Source organism: Pseudochaenichthys georgianus, chromosome 22 (genome assembly GCF_902827115.2).
Source record: "Pseudochaenichthys georgianus chromosome 22, fPseGeo1.2, whole genome shotgun sequence".
Lineage (NCBI taxonomy): Eukaryota > Metazoa > Chordata > Actinopteri > Perciformes > Channichthyidae > Pseudochaenichthys > Pseudochaenichthys georgianus.
In genome coordinates, this window is record NC_047524.1 from 10,222,584 (window position 1) to 10,249,712 (window position 27,129).

A 27,129-nucleotide genomic window follows, 5' to 3' on the forward strand; every position below is an offset into this window, starting at 1 on the left:
AAGCTATACGCACGCATACTACAGTTCTGTCTCTATGCAAGGTTTGTTTGGACAACGAATGAATCAGAAATACCACAGAGACGGGAACACACTCAAAGTACGGTGACTGCACTATTCCGCCTATCAAGTTGGACTAAAACGACCCGTTGACAGGAAAGTGGTTTCATAGGGGATTATTTTAGTTACGAGGAGGAGAAAAAGAGTGAACAGGTTTTCCGGTTGCAACGTTGCAGGCATGCTAATAAGCTAGCATCGGAGTTCTAAAACCGGCTTCTTTAGCTTAGCTTGCTAATTTAGCAGGCTAAAGCTTCGGGGCATTCAGGGAAATGCGTCGAGAGCTTGTCTGGAGGTCTTTGGTTTTGTTTCGAAATGTAATTGTAACACTGTCCAGTATGACATATTGCGATAGCTGTTGTCAAGTAAAAGTGAGAGCTTCGTTGGTGTGAAGTGGCAGACTGGGGGGTAGTTTGGTTGCTCAGGTAGTTATGAGCAGTTTTAACATTACAACCAAAACATCCGCTTTTAGCTCCGACGGTAAGGGCTTGCCGGGCAGCGTCGACCCCACCAACAACAACAACAACAAGGAGTGGGATTTGGGGAGCGATGTGTTTTCGTACTGTCATGCGATGAGTCCCATGGGCGACACGATGCAGGCGGGGATGTCTTCAGTGCAGTCGGGACTGGACGGACACCTGCCGCTCCTGCACGCCAGGCACCACGGCTCCCAGGACCGGTTGTTGTTGGACCTGAGCTCCCCGACAGCCTTCCTCGACACCAGCTCTCTGGACTACAGCGACAACGATGGGAGCAACGTGGGTCCGTTGTTCGAGAGGAGGAAGAGGTCTCGGTCCAACAGCTCCAGACACCGCTTCAATGAGGTGGTCACGGAGCTCGGTCCCGAGGAGGTGCGCTGGTTTTACAAGGAGGACAAGAAAACGTGGAAGCCCTTTGTCGGGCATGACTCGCTTAACATTGAGTTAAGGTATCGGAAGTACTGTGAACTGAACCCCGTTGCTGCATGCTCCCAGGGCAGCGGTGGGGAGGAAGAGTGCGGGAATAACGGTGTGGAGAGCAGGGGACTGAACGGTGCTGTAACGGGGGAGACGAGGACCAGCAGTGTGCACTTAGGCCGGGTGTCCCTGGACACATCCACCGTGTCCTCTGAGGAGAGGGACCCTGTCAGCAATGAATTCAACGTCTGTGTCCGGGGAGGGCTCTATGAGGTGGATGTTAAGGAGAGGGAATGCAATCCAGTTTATTGGAAGCGTGAGTATCATAACAAATCATCCCTGATAAAACTGTAACATCATATTTTTGCATCAGACCCACAATGTAGTATTTTCTGGCGGCAGGTTTTTCAAACGCATCACTGATTGCATCTCTATAGGCACTAATTCATGTTGTGTTCCTATACCTCATATATACTTGATATATTCTGCAGTATACTGGCTGACAACTTGAAGATTAACGACTCACATCCACTCATAAGTCTGATGCTTATCAGAGACACATTGCAGCATCCATTGCTGCTCCTTTTAAAAGACACAAACTAGCATTTGATCATCCATTCATTTTAGTTACCGAGTCCTGCATTGTTGTGCCGTTCTCTTTTCACTGTGCTCAGTAATTACTAAGCCCTGTTGGGACAGTTGAGCAACTCAGGAAGGAAGTCAGTCTATGCTAACTAATTCATGGATATTTCCAGGAAAAGGCGGTAACTGTAAAGCCTCTGCAAAACTGACCCCAATGAAAGGGTTCATGGGTAGCTGGTTCTTTTTGAAGGTTTACTCCAAGTGACTTTTAGAGAATCAGTTATTTTTGCTCAATGTTCATGCTGTGGTCCTTTTGTACTTATCTCAGATTCTCGCTGTGCGTGTTCAGCTTGTCCTGGCCATACACCACTGCAAACACAGTGTCATGTTAACATTAAAGCACCCCGTGCACTACATGTGAGATGGATGTAAGAGGGGATTATTTAAGAAGTGATCAAAAGCTTATGAGTTAGGTTAAGAGACCACAGGTCATGTAATCAGACGTTGAGAAAAGGGGAAGTTCATCTAATGTAATCCAATAAATAAAACCTCCAGAAAATAATTAAGACTTTTGCAATAGTTTGTTCCATCAAGGTCACTTAAATGGAAGCCTCAAGTTATGTGAGGCGTGAAGTCTTATCTTATCTAACCAGACATAAACCACCTTAACATATAAGTGAAAATGTATACTGATAAAGGCTCTCTACTATGAGCCTCAGTATGTATTTTTGTAGTCAGTACATTTGAGTATGCTCACTTGTTTTTAAATGTGTCCACATTAGCAGTCTATCTCTGTACAGATATGCTCCTTTCTATTGCTAAGAAGCCTACATTCAGAACTTTGTTTACAGTCTTATTCACCACCAGAGGATTCGTTAATAATGTCACTGTAGACTGTAATCAAAACTGGCCTCGCTCCACACGCCACTGAGACTTGGCCCTCCTGGATTTCGCCAGACTTGTTGAGTGAAATGGAAATCAGTTTACGTCATCCAAAACACCCACTGTCATGCACACAGTTACTTAAAAGAGACTATGGTTAGGTATTTTAAACCAGTGTTGTTTGCAGTTCTGCTTACTCTATTGCAGTTGTCCTCCTCCCTGCCTTTGTAGACACAATCACCTTTAGATTAGCACCTGTGATTTATAGTGCGAAACCTTTGGCAGTAGGGCTGCTCGATTATGGCAAAAATCATAATCTCGATTATTTGGGTCAATAATTGTAATTGCGATTATTAAATGCGATTATTCATTGACTTTGAAAACATCCATTTATTGGAGAAAAAAAATGTGAACAGTATGTTTTTAACAGTTTATTACCCTGAACTTTAAGTATAACTCAACTGAAAAACCCAAAAAAAAAAAGAAAGAAGAAAGAAAGAAAAAGTAATAATAATAAAAAATAATCGTTTTATTTTGATTACGTTGTTTTCGTAATTGTTGCAAGCCATAATCGTAATCGCGATTAAAATATGATTAATTGAGCAGCCCTAGCAGGAGGTGTCATTCACACACGGCGCCATAAAAAGCAAAACAAAATGTTAAAAGATTTGTTAACAGATTTGCTGGCTCCCAAATGTCTATCCCTTTCTTTTGTCTCTAAATCCACGCTATATTTACTGTCCTACAGAGCAAGATCATATTCCAGTCATGAGAGGTCAGTGGTTTATTGATGGCACCTGGTTACCGTTGGAGGAAGAGGAAAGTGATCTCATGGAACACGAGCACCTGAACCATTTCCGCGGGCAACAAATGCAGGACACCTTCGAGACGGACTTGGTGGTCAGGACCGTCGACAGCAAAGATGGTGAGCGAACAGGAGGGTGTATAGTAGAAGAATAATGATAATGTTGTATGATTTAAGGAATATGTGGGAGAGGCCCCTACATCTAAAAAGCTTCTTTTCTTTTTGCACTGAATCATCCTTTCTGGTAATGAAAGTCTGAATGAAATGGAGCTAGATTTGAGAGAGAATGCTGTAGAGAGTCAGCATGTGGTTTGGGAGTAGCAACATAAGGTCAAAACACATTATTGCTCACTCACCATTACTCTGCTGCTGCATTCACCAACCCTGCAGTATTTTGTATTCCAGGCAGGCAGGTAGGCAGGCAGTATCTCATACAAAAACCTATGTAGAGCTTAGTTGAGGACAGTGAATTAATGTAATGCTATCTTAAGAAAAAGTCATCCTTTTTACCAATAAAACCAGCATAAAAGCATTGTGAGTCATCCATAGTGAGTGATGTGACAGGCCTGCTGTAGCATTGTCTCACAGTCAGGAGAACTGAATGGAGCTAGTGCTTCCATTGAAGGGAGTGTAGGTCTAGTCATGTCACACTCCCAATGCAAATCAGGTGCAGCTCAAACTTTCTGGCACGTCTCTCCTCCCTGACTGAGGAGTGCTTTAGCTGCGAGAGGCAATAAGAAAGAGGTTCTTTGATTCAGCAGTCTCCTTACGGCAGCCAGATCTACAGGACCCTCACTGGTGATTAATGCGGGGGTGTGTGAATGTGGCCGATAAATAGAGAGAAGCAGACAGAGCAAAACTGCAGCCACTATTAAAGCGAGAGTGAACATGTTAAATGTGCAGCATTAAAACTGTGTGAGACATCACAAATGTAATCTGGGATATTAATGCTAATCCTTTACCCTCAACTAATTAATAGCAGTTAATCATCAAATGACCCCTTATTTCCTGTAACCTTGCTTATATTTGAATAACAACTGCATAATGACTCTGTGAAATTGCAATTAATCATGCAAAACCTCAGTAATTTATTCTTGGCTTTTTTGTTTCTTACCCACTGCACTGCACTGGAGCTGGCCTGTCGAGATATTGTCACTCTCCCCTACTCAGAATACATTAAGGGCTATAAATAAAGATATCAACCGAGCAGAAGAAAGTGACTTCAATAGGTCGCCCGCCGTTTTGCACAGTCACTCTTCGTGACTGACTTCGTGCTCGTAGCAACTCGTAGCAACTCGTAGCAACTGGCACAATCCTGAGCTGAATCACAGACGTTTTTTAATCAGAACTAGAAGGTCACTCCTGGTCCACAACTATTCGTACAAACCGACACTAACAGATCTGTACGAGGAAACCGGCATATCAGATTATCAGCAAGCCAGGTGTGTGAAATATAAAGGAAGGGCACACTCGTCATTGCACATCACGCAGATCATATGACCTTAGCTTATCTAGTGGGTGATCTACTGCAAGGGTGAACGAGGCAGTACAACTATAATCACCTTTTAATATAGTGTAAAAATAACTACACACCGTTATAGAATTAATGTTGTTAAACTCAATGCTGGCTGTTTTCCTACATGTTATATCATTTCACAGTGAGCATCTGTTTGAAACCCCCCTGCTGCCTTTGTTGGCAGATTGTGTCCCACTCCTATATTTAGCTGAGTGTGAAAGCAAAGTGAGTGATGGATAATTCACCTGTTTGGGTCTTTATTACAGGGAGCCTTTACAGTACAGTCTTCCATCTAGAAACTAATAATCTCAAGCACTTGGAGTCGTAAGCGGGCTACCTTGAACTGCAGTGCAATTGATAAATGGACCATAAAGCCAGAGAGCGGACATAACTGCAGCACATACATTCCCCCGGCTATCTCTCGCCTCCCTGTCTCCACTCTCTCTTCCCTTCTTTGGTCTCTCTGTGTCTGAGTCGCTAGCTGAGACTAAAGGTTAGTAAAGCAGAAGAGATATGGTAGACATACCAGCGTGCGATGCTGGCATAACATCATAATGTGTGCAGGGCTACTGCTAGGTACAAACAGTGCTTGAATGTCCTGAGCCCACATGATATAAATGTACTTTCCCCTGCTTCATGGGTAAAGGAGGAAGACAGAATCAGAGACAGAATCAGAGACAGAATCAGAGACAGAATCAGAGACAGCGCTGTCTGAGTGCAGAGAGAAGCGGACAGTTGACTGAAAATGGCAACAAGGGTATTACAGTTGATGGATTCTTTTAATGTTCGATTTCCATTGGCTAACTTTGATGACCATCTTTTCAATGTTATTTTACTAACCTTATTTAGCTAAATGTTATTTGTGTTTGCCAGAGAACTGAATATAAACCGAATGACGATAAAGAAAATATTGAATTAGAACAGGATCCCATCCATTAGCTTGAAGCTATATGGGTGTAGAGGAAGAGTTATCTATTGTGGAAACTACAGGGTGTGTCCCAGTCTGTCGGGCCTCTCCGACGTCAAAGGGCTGAGCATAATGCTTCTGCTATGTTTAAGGAAAGAACAGCCCACACGTCCATTGTGTTCACCACATATCAGCTACTGTAGCACACGCCACAAGATAGCTGACAGACACATGCTTAACATATTTGGAACTTGCTCATGTAATAACAAGCACCTGGGCATTATAAAATGTTTTATCTATTTACGTATTATTGGAAGTCGGTTTAGATTTGGTCTTCATTTGTGTTTAAATATGTTTGAAATCATCAGTTGGCAACTGTTCTTTTTCCTTTTAATGAAAAAGGAGTTAATCTACAGTGCCTTTTACCCAAAAGGAATATAGTGTGGTATACATCTAAAGGACAAACACTGCAAACTACCACAGAATTCAAATGTTCTTATTGCATCCATATGAGGATTCCACATATAGTAGATATTCCTGTCTTTAGGAAACACCTTATTATTGATGGATCCATCAGTGCTGTAATGCCCACATGGACTTCACTGATCGCTTTTACAGCAAACTAGCTTCCTGTGCACTCAGCAGGTCTCTCCTCTTCCTCCTCAGCCTTTCACCTCTGTACAGGGAGACACTGCTGACATGTGCAAGTCTAATGTCTGTGTTATCACGGGAGGACCGATTTAGTCAGATGTGACTTTCGTAGACATGCTGATTTGATTAACAAATGCAGAGAAGGTCTTTTTTAAATGTCAGATCACGAAATCTGATTACAAGCAATTCCGGGATGAATGAACACAGAGCAGCAGTACCATCCACTCTTACAGATCTATTTGTATGTATGTTATCAGTATGAATTCAACATCAATTCCTTAAAAATGCAACATATTCAATATTAACATACTATTTGTTGTCCTAAGTGGAAAACTCAGTACTCCCAGAGTCCTGTACTACGAAGCCGGTTCAACCTAACCTGGATATGTTTGAATTACCCGGCTTACCTAATCCAAAACAAACGCGCTCTCGCTAAACTGTCCTACAATGCTGGTTATCAACTCGTTAACGCAAGCCAGCTTTGCCCTATTTAGGTGCACGTTCACATAAAAGGGGGTGGTATTTGGAGCATTCGACCAATCACAAACATGGACAAGCGTACTGACAGCGCAGCGTGTCATACTTCCTGAATGAAAAGTCAACTATAATTAGACAAATATGAAGACGTTAAACTTTAAACATCCATGACTTAAACACTTTATCCAGGATCAAAGCCACATAGCTGCACCTACAAGGTGAATACAGCTGGAAAAAGAAAGTGTTTGAATGCGTACATTAACAGGTTTATGATATCACGGCCTGTCTAAGACACGATCTGACTTTAATTACATTTGTCTCGAGTGTTTCGTCAACTTAATGTGTTGCTTAAAATAATACTTCTGCATACAGTATGTGACACTGAGTGTTGCACGGCCAGATACGGCTCAAGAAGCTGACTCAGGAAATATGATACATTATGATGTGATATGAATGATAATGGGACACACACATCGACGTCTGCACTCACTGTGCCGCGGACTGTACGTTACTCTGATCCGGTTACTTATGTTGTGGCAGATATTTAAGTAAGCTATCTGAACGCTTATATTAGTCAGATTGCTCTGAAGATGGGAGGTGATATTCTATTAATGTTCACGTTCACACAGTCAGTTGATTTTTGCCGGCCGTCTTTCCTGCAATGGCAGTTTTTCTGTATTTCCTTTCTCCTGTAATATGACTTGATCACTTTAAACTCCGCACACTGAGCTCTGATTGGTCAGCAGGCAGTGCTTTCACTGAGTTGATTTCTTATCCTGGAACCTAACCTGCTCTGGACCAGGCTAGCCGTTCAGCATAAGTTGCCATGGAGATCTAGCCCGCTAAGAAGTGAACCAGCGTCGTGGGACCGGAAACCCAGAGTTTTCCCTGAAGTTATTCCGCTAAGCGAAAATCCGGCTTCGTAGTACAGGCCTCAGGTGCTGTCTGGAACATTTAATGATTTGTGTTTATTTTTTGTGTTTCCCTACTTTGCAAAAAAGGTCTTGAAATGTTATCTAATTTGTGGTCATTGTGCAGTTAATATACAATATAGTTGTTTTAGTCATGTTTTGTTTACATAAGGAACTCCACATATTATGTTAAAAACGTTTTCCATTAAACTGCCTTTTTTAGTCAAGTAGCTGTGTCATACACTACACAAAAGTATTTGTAACCTTAATGACATGTCGATGACAGTGAAGGCAGCAGGTGGTCTGTATTGAGTGTAAAACAGATACTACCTCAGTCATCTTGGCCAGTATGTCAAACAGCGCTGCTACCACTATTACTAAGGCTCAATGTCCAGGGCCTTAAGGTGCTAACCTGATAGCAGCGCTCCTTGATAGATTGGCCTGTTAAAGAGTGATGACGGCTGTAGCCTGTGACTGACACCAGGGTAACGGCCATTATTCACTCTCTTTTGGTTGTTAGTTTTCTCCCACCTGCCCCCTTTCTACCTCCCTTTTCTGTTCAAATGGAGTGGATATCAGACGAGTGCTAAAACTACATGTCACAAGCGCAAACGCTGCCAAGGTACTGTAACATGCCAAGTTCTTTTTGTTTTTGTTACCTCTGCTGTGTTAGATCTGCTAGCTTGTTTCCTCTCTCCTAGTCAATCCTAGGACCTAGTTTCTCATTTATGTTGTGGTTCAGACCTGTTTAATCAAATTGTTAGAACTAGACCTAGGCTCAGTTATAAATGGTTGTTTTAAAATGGACTTTTGCTGCTCTCATAGTTCTCCATTGCAGCCTTAACTGGGCCTAGTTGCTAGAACTTCTCCCTTTGTGCTGTGACCCAACGTTTGGTAGCACTGCTGTTGCTGCTTTTTGAGGAACCTTTTGTATCTGTCCCTCAGCTTATTGCTTTGATAGTAAGTAGGCAGCATGGTTCACTCAACTGCTAGGGCAAGTCCCCTTAAACCAGTGGATGTTAAATAAATGATCTGGTCCTCAAAAAGCCACCCTTCTTTACCCTTCTTTATCTCTCCAGCCCCTCTCCCCATTCTCATCACTTTCCTGCTCTCATCCCTTCTGGCAGTGAAACTGTCATTAATGAACCACCAGCTCTCGCTCTGAGAGCAAAGGACACACAAGTGATGAGCTGAACAGTGCCATTGTGGCTCTTTACTATAGACCCTCTTAGAGGTCCATCCCTGTCCTAGGTCTGGGTGTATTGACCCTCAAAAAAATGCTTAACAGGGGTTTGGGGGTCTGACTCCTCATTTTGTAGTAATTCTAAGTGACCATTGACCTGCGATTTGACAACATAACTCCTCCTAGGATGAGAGGTTATTAAAGCACTGCAGTAAGTAAATGTTTTACTAACATTAAATACATATTCTTTAACAATAAATGGTCTATACAAGAGGTGATAAAACCTCATTGGGTGAAAGTAGCTAGAAGAAAAGTTGCAACTGATATATTCCCACGATGTCCCAGTCCAGCATCATAGTATATTTTACAAGTGATTAGTTTGAGAAGCATTCCCGAACAGTGTGCTTCCTGCAGATTTCACAAACTCTCCCTTACAAAATGTCCCTGTCTCTTTTATTTCAACACTTTACCCAGTTCCTCACATTCTCTGGCCCTCATTTCTTCCGTTTGAACCTCCCCCCCCATCCTGTGTCCCTCAGTAACTCCCCTCAGCAGCGTTGGAGAACTCCCTCAATTAACCCTTTTAACCTTTCTTGGTTGACCGACAGTTTCTCTGAACACGTTGATCCCCTGCCTTTCCATTCCTTTCGCAATACATAACCTTTCCTTGTAAAACAGGATGTAACGTTGTACAACCCCAAAGTAAATGTTTTGAATTGATAGTCACTTAGCTGGAGAAGGTTACTATACAGTAATTTATATGATATAGACTAATACCTCCTGTTTTACAGTGGACTCAGCTGCCAATACTGCTTAACGGTCTGGAGTGGCTTGACCCACCCTAACCGTGTGTAGGTCTCATGACAACTGCCCCGTCCTTTTTCTATGTTGACCTAGCTTATGTGTCCATGAGGTAAATAAGGGAAGAAAGCCACTCTAAATTGTTTGGGATGAAGCCAAGCCAAATGGTGAAACGTTCTCTATACTGCTGCTGCCATAGAGTGGTTTAGCTATCTTCTGTGTGGGGGTGCAGGTTAAGCTTTGCTGTTGAGTGGTTTTATTTGACAATTTGCAAAGATAAATGGAAACGTGTGACAGAGGAAACTGTATTTCTCGCCTCTGGTTCCTTAGGACATGAGTTTTATAGTTGTATCTGGCTAGGAAAAGCAATTACCTATCTTTTTGTTATTATACATGTCATAGCGTCAACACTTCTGTTGCTTGTGGTAAACTCCTTTTTTATTCCTTTCTTGTCCTTCTCCCTTAGAGGCAGCCATTCCTTTTAACACTGTTTGCCCTCAGAGTAAACAACAAAGGTGCAATAACTGTTTGGCCTTGCATTACCCACCAGTCCCCACCAGTCATGCTTGTCCAATGAAGAAATTAGCCTTCCTGGCTACTGAGGCCTAGCTTTACTCCATCATGAGACTCACAAACACATAGGCTCTGTTTATATACAGTGTATCTTGTTGCTTGTCACATGATCATATTTAACCATTCCTGGGCAAGGAATTATGAATAAATATGGAATGATTGAGAAAGAAAACACTATGGAAAGGCTACTCAGATCTGAAACATGGCCAAGTCATTTTTTTGGTCATTTTCTTACTTGAATGGTAAAAGACATCCAGTTAGTTTTCAGTGTGCTTCTTGAAACTTCATATCATTATAACTTGTGGGACTATACTGTTAAAAGTGTGTTAGTACTTTACCACTTCCTTAATGGTTTCAATCCTCAGATTGACTTCTGTACAAAGAGCCACGACTCTGCACTGGACTTACGCCAAACTATTCCACCAATTTCATCCAGATGAACTTGACTTCTCAGGACATTTAAAGGACATGCTGCAGAGACATAAATAACTCAAGTCAACCAATTTCATTTATAGCTCTGAGCTTCTCTAGCAAATGGTGTCTCCTCCCGAGCCATACCTCTGCTCTTACTTGCACTTGTCACTGCATTACAGTTTGAAGCATCAACACGGAGAGGAATTAAAATCAACTGAAATTAAATTCGATATTTCATCAAAAATATATCATATCATATCTTCAGTCTGATGACGCTAAAGCAGGACAGTCAAGCAAGAGCTGGAGTATGCAATCATGGTGTGTGGTAGTTTGATGTGTTTTTATTTCCTGCATTTGATTGAGCTGTGTGATTAGATCAATCCTAGACTTCTGCTTGTTGTAACTGCATTTAAGAAAATTGCAACTTGGGGGAAGTTCTTACAATGTCTTCAATCTCTGTCCCTTGAAATCTGTAATCACAATCCTTTGTGTCGGTGAACCTTTTTTCCTGCACCCTTCTGCCCTGATTTTTGCCTATACGCTTTGCCCAATTTACCACACCATAAACCAATATGTTTCTCTCTGTCCATTCATTTACTCACTCGTCTCTCACTGCCCCCCCCTACAGCCATCCACAGCCTGCAGCTGAGTCGGACACATGTGGATTGGCACAGCGTAGATGAGGTTTACCTCTACAGCGATGCCACTACTTCCAAAATTGCACGCACCGTCACCCAGAAACTGGGCTTCTCAAAAGGTCTGTATTGTACACTCTTTATATCTCCATATAATAATGTATAGAAACGATTCCCTATCTGTCCATACTTATATTTTTACTCAATTGATTTGAACCCCCCTGTTAATGAACCATTACCTACCGAAGCTAGCCACTATATATTAGATGTAAGTAGATCATAGCAATATTTACACATATGACCTAAAAAATATAGATGATGCAACCTGAAATAGTACATTATATAATACAAAATGACGGAGTATTAAAGAAAAAAAGATTGGACCAAATTCCTGCCACACATTTGGAAATATAAACTGTGTATTTGTCTTTCTATAATGTTGACAAAGGCTGTGTTCCAAATCAAATACTTCATTTTTAAATGTAGTATACACTCATAGCTGCATTCACACTGCTGCCATTTTCTATTATTCAACAGCTGTTAATACATGGCTGGGTACAGTTCAGTCTCTTAACTGGATTAGCCCAGAAAATCTCGCAGTGTCCATCTGCTAATCCCAGGGGCTCGGTTTGATCAAATGGCCCAAGTGTCACTGAAAAGAGGGCAACTGCTGTTTGACCCTTTGTCCGCTGTTTGATCTGGTTGCACGAATGTAATCTGATCTACAGTTCTCTCAGCTCTACGGTGCATTTCATCTCCTGATGGCAGATAATGAAAGCAGGAGTTGGCTCTGGTCATGTCAATCTCCTCTGACACGCAAATGCTCAGTAATGACAAATCTCCTTAGTGCTATCTAGATAGCAGGAAATTCCATTGGCTTTGCCGCACCGCACATGACTGGAGTACACTCTAGGATTTAACTGAGAACACACACTCTACGCGCTTTACACACGCTGGCACAGAGTCTTGGGCCACTGTCACAGCAGACTTTTGTGTCTCACCTACTGGCCTCTCTGAGCTCAGGAAGCACGACTTAATTACCATCACTATGATATTTATAGCCTCTGTACACAGTTGCATGGGAATGTTTGTGTTTAGCAATAGTGGTGCAGGGATGACGTATTTACCCGGAAGTAAACTGCGCATGGGTTCCCTCAACAACAAAGCAATGGGATTTCTCCATAGGATTTGGAAAATAGCTCGAAATAAGGTCTGTGGAAAACGAACCTGTTTGATGAATGCAAGTTTTGTTCAGCCGGATAGTATCCACATGTCTGCCCTACTTTTATAATTTTCTAATCATAAATCTAACTGCCAGAAGCAAAAGGCCAACGTTATGCTATAAAGGAACTACTGCCAAGGACAGCAGAGTCGCACGACTTCGAAGTCACGCGAACTTAAGATCCATATTCAAAAATACTGATTCAAAATTGTACAAGTTGAAGTGTTTGTTTGAACAGTTTGCAGGAGGCAGGTACTTGCTTTTCAAGCAGAACAGGGGCAAACAATCTTAGTGGGAGTGTTTACATGTTCGGCGTCATGACGTACAGCGTCCTTGACGACTTCTGTAGTCGTATTCAGCCACTTGTTAACAACCATCATTTTTCAGACATGTCAACTCTTCAAAAATCACCAGTGATGGATTTAATGTCGTACAACAAAACGTGATCCGTGTCTTAAATGTGTGTTAACCACAGACATTATTTCCAGCTATTTTCACAAATCCTATGGAGAAATCCCATTGGCTCTGAGACGAGGGAACCGGTAGTGGTAAAATGCTAACTCACTTCTGGGTTTTAGGACTCGTCACTGCACCACTCTCTACAGAACAGAAAATACTGTAGAAATGTTTTGCTTTTCTCAAGTGTACTAAAATCAAAAGCAATCAATAATAGTCCGTCTCTGTCCTCATCCAGCCTCCAGCAGCGGCACACGGCTGCATCGGGGTTGGGTTGAGGAGGCGTCACCTGAGGACAGACCCCCCCAGACTACACACATTGTCTTTGTGGTTCATGGGATTGGACAGAAGATGGACCAGGGACGCATTATTAAAAACACTGGGATGTGAGTGATTACAAACATAATTCTATTACGTTTTTTCTTATGCACATGTTGATTAATGTCAGATTCTCAAACTGTAGCCAAATGTATTTGCACACAAATCAAATCCAGTTAAAAAAAAAAGGTTGATGTTTTTATTGCTGTTCCCTTTGTCTTCTTTGTCTATCCCTTAAACTTCTCTTACTGTCATCGATTAACACATCTCACTTCTTCTTTCTTTAAACTTTGCATCTCTGTGCGTGAGGAATTATTAACTATTAACTGATGAAGAACCTGTCTGGCAGGTTCATGTGACATCAGATCACTTTTGTGTATAGATTGCACAACAGAAAAATGTGTGCACTGCTCATGAGATGTTGAGAGCTGTTGTTTAAGCATTTGAAAAAAAGTGGTATAACTATTGCAACTAGACTCAATTATATTGGAGAGGCCATACTTACATGCAATTTTCGGCTTACAGAATATATTATGATATATATATATTATAACTGTTACATACCACCGCCACCACCATAGGTTCTCCAAAAGTCTTAACAATTTACATATCCCAATCAAACGAGAACATTGATTCAGTGTTAACCTACATGTTTACATTTATCACTGCACATCAATAATAACAATTTCTTCACTCTGCTGATAAATGTTGGTTAAAAAAATTACCAAAAATATGTGCTATAGTTAGGGGGCCAGAGGGGGGTCTAGGCTTAATATAACAGGGGCAATGACCCCCTCCTTGGAACCATTGTCTGCTTTGTTAATCCATGGCCACCCTTAGTGGGAGTTATTTCAAGCATTTCCTTTTGATAACACAGCAGCAGCAGCAGCTTGTGTTATTGGTCCCCCCACTCTTCTCATCTGTTTCACCCCCTTTGTCTTTTTCTGCTGTTCTCAAACTTTGTGCCTAGTATTCCAAGAGTGCCTTTGGAACTGTGGCCAAGAAAGCACAATGCATCGGAACTGGAGAAAATACAAAGGAGCAGGGAAAGATTTTAGACAATGCATGTCATGAGGCTCTGCAGCAAGATACAGAAGCAGCCAACACAACAATAGAGACATATTTGATGGGAAACATAATGTTTGTTCACATCTTAATTTTGTGCAAAAATCTAAATAAATTGTATGTATAATCCGGGGACTAAATGATATTAAAATGATGTTCATGCTTAGGGCATCATATATTCAATTTCTTTCCATGTTATTGGTGTTCTGGGAAAATATGGATATCCTACAACCTTTGCTCTTTGAACCAAAATGATCAGAATGGCCTGACACTGCTAGATCATCCAGAAAACCGGCCTACAGGGTTCTTTCCTCTTTCAAATGCATAATGTTTAAATGAGGAATTCTGTAGACAGTAGATATGTGCGTAGAGGCCACTGTGTGGAAGTTACAATAATGACTTTAGCCTCAGGAGACCTGATGGAGGAAATGATAGCTGTGTTTTTCCTTTTTAAGTGTCTTCTGCAGCTCATTAGCATATAGGCTCTTGATCAGTTTTGAAAAGCTCACTTAAGTTAGCTACAACCCTGTGTCTTTGTGTGATGAACTGTACAAGGACACATCTCTGCCCCTAAACTATGAGCATTACAGGCAGTAGTACAGAATGTGTTGACTAGAGCAATGTGTGTCTCTGTGCCGCTAAGTTACGCTGGGCCCCTGGCTGCAGCTTAGGCCAGGTAAGCAGGTAAGTAGACCAAGTCAAGCTGCAGAGCACTCTAAGCTTCATTCCCAGCTCCCTGTGGATTACAGCATACACACTTTCCTCACCCAAGAGGAAAGATCAACCCGACACATCTTGCCAGTTCTTTTTTATTTTTCAAACTAAACTAATTTCAGCTCTGTGCCTCTGAGTGTCATCGGCAGAAGTGAATTTAGGGTATTATTATGTTCTAAAACTGTATTTCAAATCTATTTTAGATTAAAAGGACTCTGTCAAATCTCACTGTCCAATCTAAAAGCTAGGGAGTCATTGTGGGTGCAGCTCGGTAATGCAGTGCTGTGCTTTTAAGATCCCCTGCAGACGGTCCTGTCAAAACCTGCATTAGGTTCACAGAGCAGTCACGTAATAGCCTCTCTCAGACTCCATTAACCCATGCAAACAACTTACCTCACCCTTTTTCTCCATCTCTGTGTATTTAGAGCTTCCTGTGAGCTAATGTTGCCCCATATAGGACTAGGAGCATTGCAGCCATTGTTTGTGTGTGCTGTATCAGGGAGAAGCAAAATGAGCCTCTTTCTTCGCTTGCCGACATTCATTAAAGTCGAGAACAAGTGCAAACACAGACTCCATCTTCAGTCTGTCGCAGGGCCAGATATACATTGCTGCCACCGTGACAATCTGATCATCACTTTTTTCAAGCAATCTTCTGCTTTTTGTATTTGAAAAAAACACTCCACACAATCCCAAATGCAATGACTACAGATCTCAGTGTGCGATGTCCTCATGTGCCCTATGCTCTTTGTTGTAATGTCTCTATTCAGGCTGAGGGAGGGGGTGAGGAAGATGGAGGAGAAGCACTTTTCAGACCAAAATGACGAGCATGTGGAGTTCTTGCCTGTCGAGTGGCGCTCTAAACTTGCACTGGATGGAGGTTTGTGTGTGTTTTGAGACTGTGCATGCCTGTATGCATATGTTTGTGTATTCTGGTAGTGTGAGCGGTTTAACTGTGTTTTTGTTAACTCTTGGTGTATTTTACTGGTACATTTGTTGTATCCTAATGAGAAAGGGTTATGAAGCAAAGCTGTACTCATCCCTTAAGTGTTTTGACAGCAGGACACATTCACCATTACTGCTATAACCATTGTCCCTGTGCAAATGCAGGCTGTATGTTGCATACTTTACTTAATGGGTATGAAGGAGGGTGCTGAGATCAGATAACATGAGCACTTACCTGAATAAATAAAAAGTTTTTTTTTTAATTGTATTGTATTCTCCAGATACACTCAGTAGTCACGTAATTGATTTAATGTAGTCCAGTAAAACACAAGCTAAAACCTCTATAACAAACATATACTATAGTTGACTTAATACCCCTCTGACCGAAAACATCATTATCTTTCTGAAGGCAGAATTGATGGATGAGCTGATGTATACGATAGCATTAGCGTGCATGAATTCAGGCTCCATTGTGTTGCATTAAAGCCAATATAATGGTTATTTTCTGTAGATACGGTAGACTCGATCACACCAGACAAAGTGAGAGGACTGAGAGACCTTCTCAACAGCAGTGCCATGGACATCATGTACTACAACAGCCCCCTTTACCGGGATGAGGTGAGAGTCGCACACATCCAGAAGCGTAAATCACAAGTCTCTTTGACCTAGTGTTTCTACTCCAAACTTCTCCCCTCCGTGTTTCTCCAGATTACAAAGGGCCTAACACAGGAGCTAAACAGACTGTACACTCTTTTCTGCTCCCGGAACCCTGAGTTTGAGGAGCGGGGGGGCAAAGTGTCCATTGTGTCGCACTCCCTCGGCTGCGTCATCACCTACGACATCATGACGGGGTGGGATCCTGTGCGCTTCTGTCAGCAGGAGCATCACGGCGTGGAGGAGGAGCTGGACCTGCGCTGGATCTCCTGCGAGGAGAAGCATGTTGTGGAGCAGCTACGGCTCACCAGGAACAGGTACAGCTTGATAATGTAGATAATTGCATGGGTCGTGGATCTGTTACCTTAACACCAAGAACAATAGAATATAACACAGTAGAAACACAGACACACTGGTGATTTAATTTAAAGATTATGATGTATGATTATAAGAGACGCCATACTTGCGTAAAGTCAGTATGTTTCGGAAAGCTGAGTATGTGTTTAAAGACTTAGAGCAGCGGTTCCCAACCTGTGGGCCGCGGCCCGAACTCATTGCAAGTGGGCCGCCAAATAATTTGCATAATATTCTGATATGTGTGGAAACATTTCATTATTAAGATTTATTTTTTATTTTTAACCTCTTTTCCTTTCTCCGTCTTGATCCTCCTTAGCAACGGTCATTACAGTCCTTGACAGCCGTCTGTTCTACTGGATTAACAACGTGTCACATTCTAAGTGGACCAATCAGAACTTTATTTAGCCTCCGTATTGTTTATGGTTGAATGTGGGGCGTGACATTTTATTTGATTGAATGAGTTGAAAAATGTTGGGAACCGCTGCCTTAGAGAATATTACAGGTTTTATATATATATATATACACTCTTACACAAAGTACACATTCACATTTGGCACTGGACATTTGGACCATCAATGGTTACATTTTTTAATGATTAATTTAGCCTTTATTTATACAGGTGTAACATCTTTAGAGGCAACACTAAAATACAACACGTAAAAAAGTAGTCATTGAAATCCATATACAGTAGTCAGATATAGCAGGTGCAAACACCCACAGATGATTTATCCAGCTTTTTTTAAATTAGTTTAAAATCCGTGATGGGTATCAAACTGGTCAGCTTAAGTTCCTGCTGAAGTGTGTTCCAGGTCGAGGGGGGAGAGTATGATATGGCTTTTTTCCCAAGCACCGTGCGTACTGAGGGGACGGACAGAGTGATGTGTACAGCTGTACTGTTTGTGTGATATGTAAGTGGACAGAGGGGCAGCAGTCCAAGCATAGCGGTATAGATGAGTTTGTGCAGTGTGCGAGGGGTTTGCAGTTGGTTATGAACCTCAGAGCCCCATGGTAGACGGCGTCCAGCAGATGAAGGGAGTGAGCTGAGGCGTTCATGTACACAACATCCCCGTAGTCCAAGAGCGGCAAACATGTGGCAGCTACAAGCCGTTTCCTCGCACTTGTGGAGAAGCAGGCCTTATTTCTAAAAATGAATCCCAGTTTTAATTTCAATTTCCTTCAGAGATTGTCAATATGTGGTTTGAAGCAGAGATGTTCATCTATAGTGATGCCTAAGTATCTATAGGTGTTAATAGCTTCAATGGGGTTATGCTGTGCAGACATGATGCAGGGAAGATCAGTTGGTAACTTTTTCTTATTGGAAAACAACATCTTATCTGAATTTAACACCACCCTAAGGTGGAACAGATGTGACTGAAAAGTGTCAAAAGCAGACGTTCAAATGCAAGGGCAACAGTGCTAGCACAACAGTACACAACAGTATCATCTGCATATAGATGTACACAGGCATCAACACTTTGACCCACATCATTTATATAAATAGTAAAAAGGGTAGGTCCCAAGACCGAACCTTGAGGAACGCCTCTGGGCACGTTAAGAAAGCTTGAGGAGAGACCGCTGAATTTTACACATTGCTTGCGATTTGAAAGATAGTTTGCAAACCAACCAACAGCTTGGTCAGACAGGCCTATATGAGATAACTTCTGGCATAGAATGCCATGGTCCACACTCCACAGTATCACGTCATTCTTCTGTGTAAATGTACTAAATGCTGCTCATGTGTGGTCAAGTTGGTGAAGATATTTGCATGTTTTGGCTCATTTATGTGTTTTCATAATCCTTTAGGGAAGTATTAAATGCTTAGCAGCAAAATCCCAAACAATTAACAACTTGGAGGTGTAGCTTGGACTTTATTCTGAAAATTATTTCTAATTTATCTTCAGCTCCCTAATTATTACAACACAAACTATTCATTGCAGGTCTCCCTTGAAAAAGAGATCTATGATCTCAATGGGACCAATCTGGTTAAATAAAGGTTTGAAATTAAATCTCTTTCAAACCATTCTTTACTCCAAATTCAATATCCAATCTAGCATTTGTCTTTTAGTGTGCTGCTCATCAAATCTCCTTCTTCAGTGGCATGTTGTTGTTTCTTGTTGTTGTTCGTGCAGCAGCAGGGTATTGTGACAACTCATGATCAAATGGAAGGGAAGAGGCTTTTAATATATCTGCTCTGCACCACCATCGCCCTGTGTGTACAATGTCAGTTAGAGTGCGCACCATTACCTCAGTGAAACGAGAAGCCTCTGGGAAATAATGTTGCTTTTTGGGAGAATCAGTATGTGTGTGCCAGGGTAGCTCGAGGTGATAATAATGCACACATGGATCTAAGGAGTGTATTGAGAGTGATTTCAAGCGACAGAAACATGTCTTGTTTATCTTCTGGTTTATGACAATGTGTCACTTTTCTGTTTCCAACAGGTTAGAAGAGCTGGAGAATCAACTCTTCACACTGGAGGCATCAAAACCCCCAGCCCGTCCTTCTCTCAAATTTAATGTAAAATATGAATTTATTATTTGTACGCTTTAAAAACATGATTGCTATTACAGACTAATAATACAACTAATGTTATTATTTGTAAAACCTTTTGAATGCATGTCATTTAAGACAAACCTAAAATCATCATATCAGCAGCATTGAACAATTGCTATTTGTGTAAATACCAGAGACTTCCTTTTTTAAATGTATTATTTATTCTACGATTTCAACACTTTAGATAGTTTATACATCTAAAACACAAACAAAATTAGTAGAAGCAGGAGGGCAGAAAGCATAGCTCATACAGAAGTAGCCCTCCCGTTAGTCATCCTGTTGCACGGTAAAGTAAATAAAAGATAATTCTGTAATTAAATACTCACACAGATAAACAGAATTCTATATATATGTACACATATACATACCTTCATTACATTGATAACATCTCTGCACCTTTTGTCTCTCAGGTGGAGAACTTCTTCTGCATGGGCTCTCCTCTGGCGGTGTTCTTGGCTCTGAGGGGGATCCGCCCTGGGACCAGCTGCCACCAGGACCACATCCTGCCCACCTCCATCTGCAGCCGGCTCTTCAACGTCTTCCATCCCACAGACCCTGTGGTCAGTTTCCATGGAATCCCCAACCTAATACACACACACTCTCTCTCTCTCTCTCTCTCTCTCTCTCTCTCAACAAACCCTGATTAAGAGAGAGAGCGTCTGTATATGAGTGTGTATATATATATATATATATATATATATGGAGTCAATATTTCCGTTTCTTCATTATTTTTGACTCCACCCACACACATTTATGGCGTGATTAAGTATTAGTTTAGTTTATTTGTTTATAGTCCCCTTTGATCAACTGTCACACAAAACAGTAAATGGGGCAGCTTTAGCCAACATTGTTAATTTCCAGCTGTTGTCCCCGGCCAGATGATAATGGACACTGTTACGTCCCAACTAGGGGAAGAGGAATGCAACACACACCAGTATGTAATTGGTAATAATTATAAATGGTTGTATTATAACAGGGTGAAACAAAATGGCAGGCAGGCAGCCTGAAACAAACAAAGTGGCCAAAAAGGCACAGGTTGACAAATAACCTAACAAAAGGAGGACTCTAAAAAAGGAGTCTAGTGGCATACAGAAGAAATAAATACTAATATATAAAGAACGAAACAAAACCTCACTTTAAAAAGTGGTACAACTAAATAAAGGAAGCTGTAAAAAAAATACAGCTGAGGCAAAGTACAACAATCACAAACTAACCAAACAATACTAACCTAATCGAGACACAACTACTCACAATAACACTGTTCCACACGGACCACACAAGTTAACCACTGGTTACACATTTGCACACAAACGAGAGCAACAAGCGAGAGGCCTCTGCTCACACAGCAGAGCCTCCAGAGTGATGATTGTCCCCCAGGCTCCAGTAGGAGTGCGTCGGGCCCGGCGTGCTCCAATCGCAATCTTCAGGGGCGGACCAGAAGATGGCAGCCAATGACGAGAGGGCAACCGCACAGCTCATTTACATAGAACACACACGCACAACAGAATTAATAGCACCAGGAAAACAGCAGCCGTAACAGACACCCTTAAAATCACAATACATCAACAGCATTAGTTATAAAGAAAGGCTGAAAGACAATGCTCAGACAACGCTCAGGACTGTGAAGACTGGGTGATGAGTCTTTAATTTAAAAAGTAAGACTAGGACAGCACTTAATAGCCAGGATGCACGTTGTAGAACGGTGTTTTGCCCATAAGGTCCCTGTGGCAATATTAAAAAGCCAAATTAGAGTATGTCCTTGTTATTACTTTTGTGTGACTCATAACTAATATTTGCTGTGTTTTTTTGATTGGTTTTCAAGGTCTGTTTTACTCTACTCGCAACACTAAAACCAACATTTTACAACTTGAAATAGTTACGGCGTTTCTCTGTACTTCAAGCTAACTGAAGTTGTGTTTCTCTGTTCAGGCCTACAGACTGGAGCCTCTCATCCTAAAACATTTCAGCAACGTTTCACCTGTTCAGATACACTGGTAAGAGCTTTAGTCATGTATCTTATATCACTCCTTATTCCTTGTCTAACACAGGATGTTTCCAGTACGTATCTTCTGAGTTTTTGTATTTTCTTTTTTAGGTGCAGTGCCATTAGTCCCACACACTATGATGGGATCAGGCCAACCTACTTGAATCCAGTGAAAGACCCGGCGTCTGACACTGAGAGCCTCCCCAGCCCGAGCACCTCACCTGTTCTCGCCCGCAGACACTACGGAGAGTCCATCACCAACCTGGGCAAGGCCAGCATACTGGGTAAGACACTACCCTCGCTTCAAATTCTGCTCTAAAATGAGTTCTGATCACTTAAATTAAATCCTAAAAGGAGCATTTGTATATCAGGTACTCATCCTACATTACCTTGAATTCTTGAAACCACATTCCTCCACTTTGAACAAACAATCAAAAAACAGAAAGGTCTTGAAAGTAAATATAAGCCACGTTTTAAAAAATAGCAAAACTATATCAAAACATCTGTTTACAAACTTTCACCAACCTGTGCAATATAACCCAAGGCTGGTGTGCTCACTACTTCCCAAAAACATGAATTTACTCCAAATAAAACATCACATTTTAAGTTTTCTTCAAGAATTGAAAAGTAAATAAATAATACGCAAATAGTAACTTTGGTGGGTGAAGTATTATTTTAAAACAACCTTATGTAAAGGAAATCAGCTCTTAATATAATTAAGTTTGTTATCTAGATGATTAATGCCATATACTAAGCCAGAAGAGATGTAAAATGGTTGAATAAGACTACAATAAAACCATATTCAACTACTTAAATGTCTGAGGAGAGACAACTAGGAGCAAGCGCTCTGGGTGGAGAATAAAGAACAAACCATTTTTCTACAACTGGAATTAATAAATAATTTGAGTTCTGACAACACATTTAAATCCAGAGAAAAGTTGAGCAATTTAAATACAACATTTGAGGTTGACTACTTGTGTAATGTGAAAGGCTCAATGACTACATCAACAGTGCCATCTTGTGGGGAGATTGAGAATGTCTTAATAGACAAGGATTCCTCTATACTTCAAAATAAATTGAATTATAAGGAAGTAAGGCCTCACTACTATTATTTTCGTCTCGATCTAAACCACATTCCAACATGCATCTCTCTTTTTGTTTCTCTCTTTCTTCCATACATAACATAGGTGCGGCGAGCATAGGGAAGGGCATCGGAGGAATCCTCTTCTCACGTTTCTCCCGCTCCAACAGCCAGCCCTCGGTGTCTCTGGGACTGGAGGGGGGGGCGAACACTGAGGAAGAGGAGCAGAAGAGAACGGAAAGCCATTCGGCATACGGCCTCTCCACCTTGATCCGGCCCACCTCCCCCATTACTGACACATCATGTTAGTTCACAAACACACATAATATTTGTGTCTGGGTTGGGAAGGTTCAAATCCGTCCTAAAGTCTCTGTTTGTGTCTTTCAGTGGAGCTGGAGCGGCGCATCGACTTTGAGCTCCGGGAGGGCCTGGTGGAGAGTCGCTATTGGTCAGCGGTGACCTCACACACAGGTTACTGGTGCTCACATGACATAGCACTGTTCATGCTGACCTTCATATACAAGCAGAAGATAGCCCCCCCTGACCCAGCGGATGATAATCTGGAGCCAGACTGACACACGCACACATTATTGGTGTCTTATAACTCTGCAGGGGGTGTGTCACCTTCTCAACAAGGCATACAAATAAACCTCATTCTTTTATTTTTCATGCACACAAACTGCTCGATACACTAATTGTTCCTCTATCTCCGTCTGATCCAGCTCTGTAACACATTGGAGTCATTGCTGACGAACAGACTCTACTCCACGCTGTGCATTTTTGTCTCGTTTTGCGTAGTTTGTACACATTTGCGCACCCTACGGGTGACCATGTTGGACTAGGAACCCCCAAGGAGGTGCACCCTTTGCCAGTATGACCACGAGTTACATTAAACATGGAATAAGAGTCTAAGGAGATTGTTTTACTAAGAGGAAGAGAGTTCTTTCTTTTCTCACATCTTTAACCTTAAACAGCTGCAGTCTGTTGATAAAGTGTCCATATGTTTCCTGTCAATCAAAGCTTAAGTCCCGCCTCTGTCCCGCACTCATTCTCCAGCCTTGTCACAGACTTGCCTGACCCTCGGTCCCTTTGTGTTCTCCGTCTGTCCCTTTTTACCTTTTTTTTTGTTTACACCAAGATAAATATAATTTTCAAAAAATGTTTAGTTTTATCTTTGAAATAAACCTTTAGCTTCCTTCATCTCAAAAACGAAATGCCTTTCAAAATTAGCCAAATAATACTACTCGTGTAGAACAATATTGTTGAATTTTTCCTAATTTAACCTTAGGACACTATCCCTTTAAGAATGTTTTTAAAATATTAAGAAAGACATAACAATAATTATATATTGAAATGTTCCTTTATCTGATATCTTTTTTATGTTTTGCTTCTTTTAAAAAAATGTTGACTTTTGAAATCGATATGCACCAAAAAAACATAAACAAAGCGCCACTTTTTATAAAATCACACAAATAATAATTATCTTGTATGTTTTGTTTTCTGCAACAGTTGGAGTACTAGGGACAACATGTTACTTAACACAACAGATACAGCTGAACCTCGTGCAGGACGTCAGTAGATCCCATGTGCTGCACATATGGAGGTTTACAACCAATTGAGGCTTGTTTCATGGCATGAGTATCCATGCTCTTAAACAATGTATCATTATTTTCTTAAACTGAGTTTATTTTTCAAAATATCTCAATACAAAAGTCCAAAAACTCTCACAGCCATTCAAACCAATGCGTCTTTATGAATAAGTTATGAAGAGAAAAGTCAGAGGTATATCTTTATATTTAAATCCAGTGGCACTAGATGTATTTTTTCGTAAAAAATAAATATTTTTCCTAGTCATTTTCAGGCTCTCATCAAAATAGAATTCAAACTTATGGCCAAATAACATTACGTGTCTAGTGTGTTAGCCGCTTGGCGTTAGGAACTGTAAGGCATACTCATTGAAAACTGGCCTAGATTAAAAATAACTTATATTTTAGCTCAAGGCTTTTGTGATGAATTACAAACAAAAGTTAATTTTGCCTTTTTCTTGACCAATCTACACATTACTCTTCATCAATGGATTTGTCAGTTTGTCCTTTTATTTGTGTGAAAGAAGGATTTATTTAGCCTAAAAATGTTTGTCATTCACTAACTGACGATACAAAATGTAATTCAAGAAAATATAAAATGTGGACGCCTGGAAACTTCTGGTTTTCTAAAAACGACTTTTTCTACTTATCGTTACTCTTGCCTTAGGTTTGTCAGAGCAGCTTTGAAAAAAATGTCCCCATTAATGTTGGATCTGTCGAATGTGGTCCTTTGAAGAACACGCCCAATAATGATCATGCCGAAGTTCAAAAACATACTTACTTTGCATGGTGTCATGTTAATAGTTATTGGATGCTGGAAAAAGACAGTGCCAACACACATCTAACAAACTACATTGCATTCTTTAATAAGTAGAAAACAACTCATGATTGTTAATGGTCTTGTAATTAAATCATTTATAAGACATTTTCAATGGATGAAGAAATGGAATAACACTCAGATTGGAATTAGTGGTATGTGACAGACTTGATTATTGTCTCTCAAATGTTTAATTTGCTATGGTACAAGCTGCTGATTTACTGTTCCACACAATCAAGGGCTGACTGGTCCACCATTGAATGGCATTTTATTTGTTGGTTTTTAATGTCTGTTATTTATGCAAAGGCCTACTGACTGAAACCAGGCTGCCTCTCGTGACCAGTTCAGTAACAGAGAAGTAGTATAGAAGTAGAGACAAATAAGGGAGAGCGAAAGTGTCGAAAGTGTTTCTATATTTAATGAATTGCACAGAAATTATGTAGAAAAACAGCCTGTCGTTGTTTATTTTTTCCCTCGGCATGTGTTACATTGCAGCAGTGGTTGCAGAAAGCGATGTTAACACGTTACTCTGACAATAGGCTTCGATCACCTTGGAGACCTTAGACAGGTAACAAAAAACGAAGTCATTTCTATTGTTGCCTCTGTATCTGTAGGTCAGATTGTGGACTGGCCATCGTAAAAATGACGACAATGTTCCTGTCAGTGTTTCAAAGATGTTTGTGAACTTTGCACATTCTAGCAATTTCTGAATCAAGCACAGATTTTTAACTTTGTTCACACTACTTGCAAAAAGAAAAAGCATCCAAGCATTAGGAAAAAGCTATTTTGGAGGTACATTGACAATATGAGCATTTAATGCAGCATTTTGAATGTTCACAGCATTTGATTTTCTTGTTAAAGGCACCAAGCATCAGGGAAATGTCTACTGTTACATGTTTTGTCGATTCAACACTGCTGTTGACACCTGTTTGAAGCCATTATTAAGTACAACAATGAAGAGTGTTCACAGATGTGTTGTCTTTAAAATGTTCAGAGATAAAGAAGAAAGGGCCTGCACCATATGTAAACAGTCAGTGGGAGTGAAAGAGAAAAAAACACATTGGTATTTCTTGTTGGTAATCTGACTGAAATGTTTTAAATGTGTGTCGGCTACCACTGTCACTCTAACTTTGAACGGATGTCCTGAAAGTGTGTTTGTCTTTCCTTAGAGCTGTGCAATAACCCATGCCTGTAATGGATTCTAACTGCCATCCAAAGCACTGTATTTATTTCCTTTTATTAAAGCATTCCTTTTTTGGATACAAAGACTTCGTCTTCTCAATCTGTTATATCCCACAGATGATGGCACAGAAAACATTTTGCGTAGGAGGAGGAAGATGGTCGCTCATTTCCAGACGGACAATAGATCTGTTTGTTGGCCTGAAACTCAGATCAGATTCTTTCCAAGGCGACCCATGGTGTGAGTAACAAAGCTGACTGATCGTGAATGGGCTGCTTTGTATTTCACGAGCAGTCCTGGCTTCCACATGGGTTAATGCCGTTTAGAAACATCTGCAAAGGCTCACAGATGGGACTGTTTAGCAGAGATGATTCTCATAAATAATGCATGTGGCCCTGCTGTTCTGAGTTTGGCCAGAAGAGGTCAGTCATCTATAGGTAATACTGGAACAAAGACCGCCATTGACCATCTGTTGTCCAGCGACCCTTCTCCGTATACTTCAATGTATTGTCCTTAAATAATTGAGCTATTTCATCTGTTGTTAATGGTCTCAATATTGATTTTGTGGCTAAATAAATTACATCTTTAGGTTGGTAGGATGAAAATGTTGCATTGGCATACAATAAACACAAAGTTGTATCTACGGGAAATATCAATTAAAAATGTAAAGGCTATATTGATTTGTGCACAATAGCTAAAGGGCAATATTTGGCAATGTCAATTCGAATTCTCAGACTCCTGACCTTCAACAATGCAACACTATATCCATAATTAAAAAAAGAACAAGAGGCATCATGATGCAAAAAAAATTCAGGAATAAGAAAAGCATATACATACAAAATTAAACATAAGAAACCAAATGTAATATATAAATGTGGATCTGTAAATTAAACATGTCTAAGTCAAGATACTTTA

The 27,129-nt window shown here is 40.8% G+C and overlaps 1 protein-coding gene across 2 annotated transcripts; it reads left to right on the top strand.

Annotated features, from left to right (window-relative positions):
* Positions 1–26,300, top strand: ddhd1a (DDHD domain containing 1a). 2 transcript variants are annotated; one of them, XM_034111091.1, is made up of 14 exons: positions 1–1,266; positions 3,163–3,339; positions 8,202–8,303; positions 11,281–11,409; positions 13,204–13,351; positions 15,830–15,939; positions 16,516–16,622; positions 16,713–16,975; positions 19,455–19,530; positions 19,977–20,126; positions 21,496–21,560; positions 21,662–21,834; positions 22,738–22,935; positions 23,019–26,300. In XM_034111091.1, the coding sequence occupies exons 1-14, from the start codon at positions 486–488 to the stop codon at positions 23,204–23,206; spliced, it is 2,667 nt and encodes an 888-aa protein (XP_033966982.1). In that variant the 5' UTR covers positions 1–485; the 3' UTR covers positions 23,207–26,300. The 2 variants fall into 2 exon arrangements, with proteins under 2 accessions (XP_033966982.1, XP_033966983.1); XM_034111092.1 differs by lacking the exon at positions 8,202–8,303.
* The last annotated feature ends 829 nt before the right edge of the window (positions 26,301–27,129 follow it).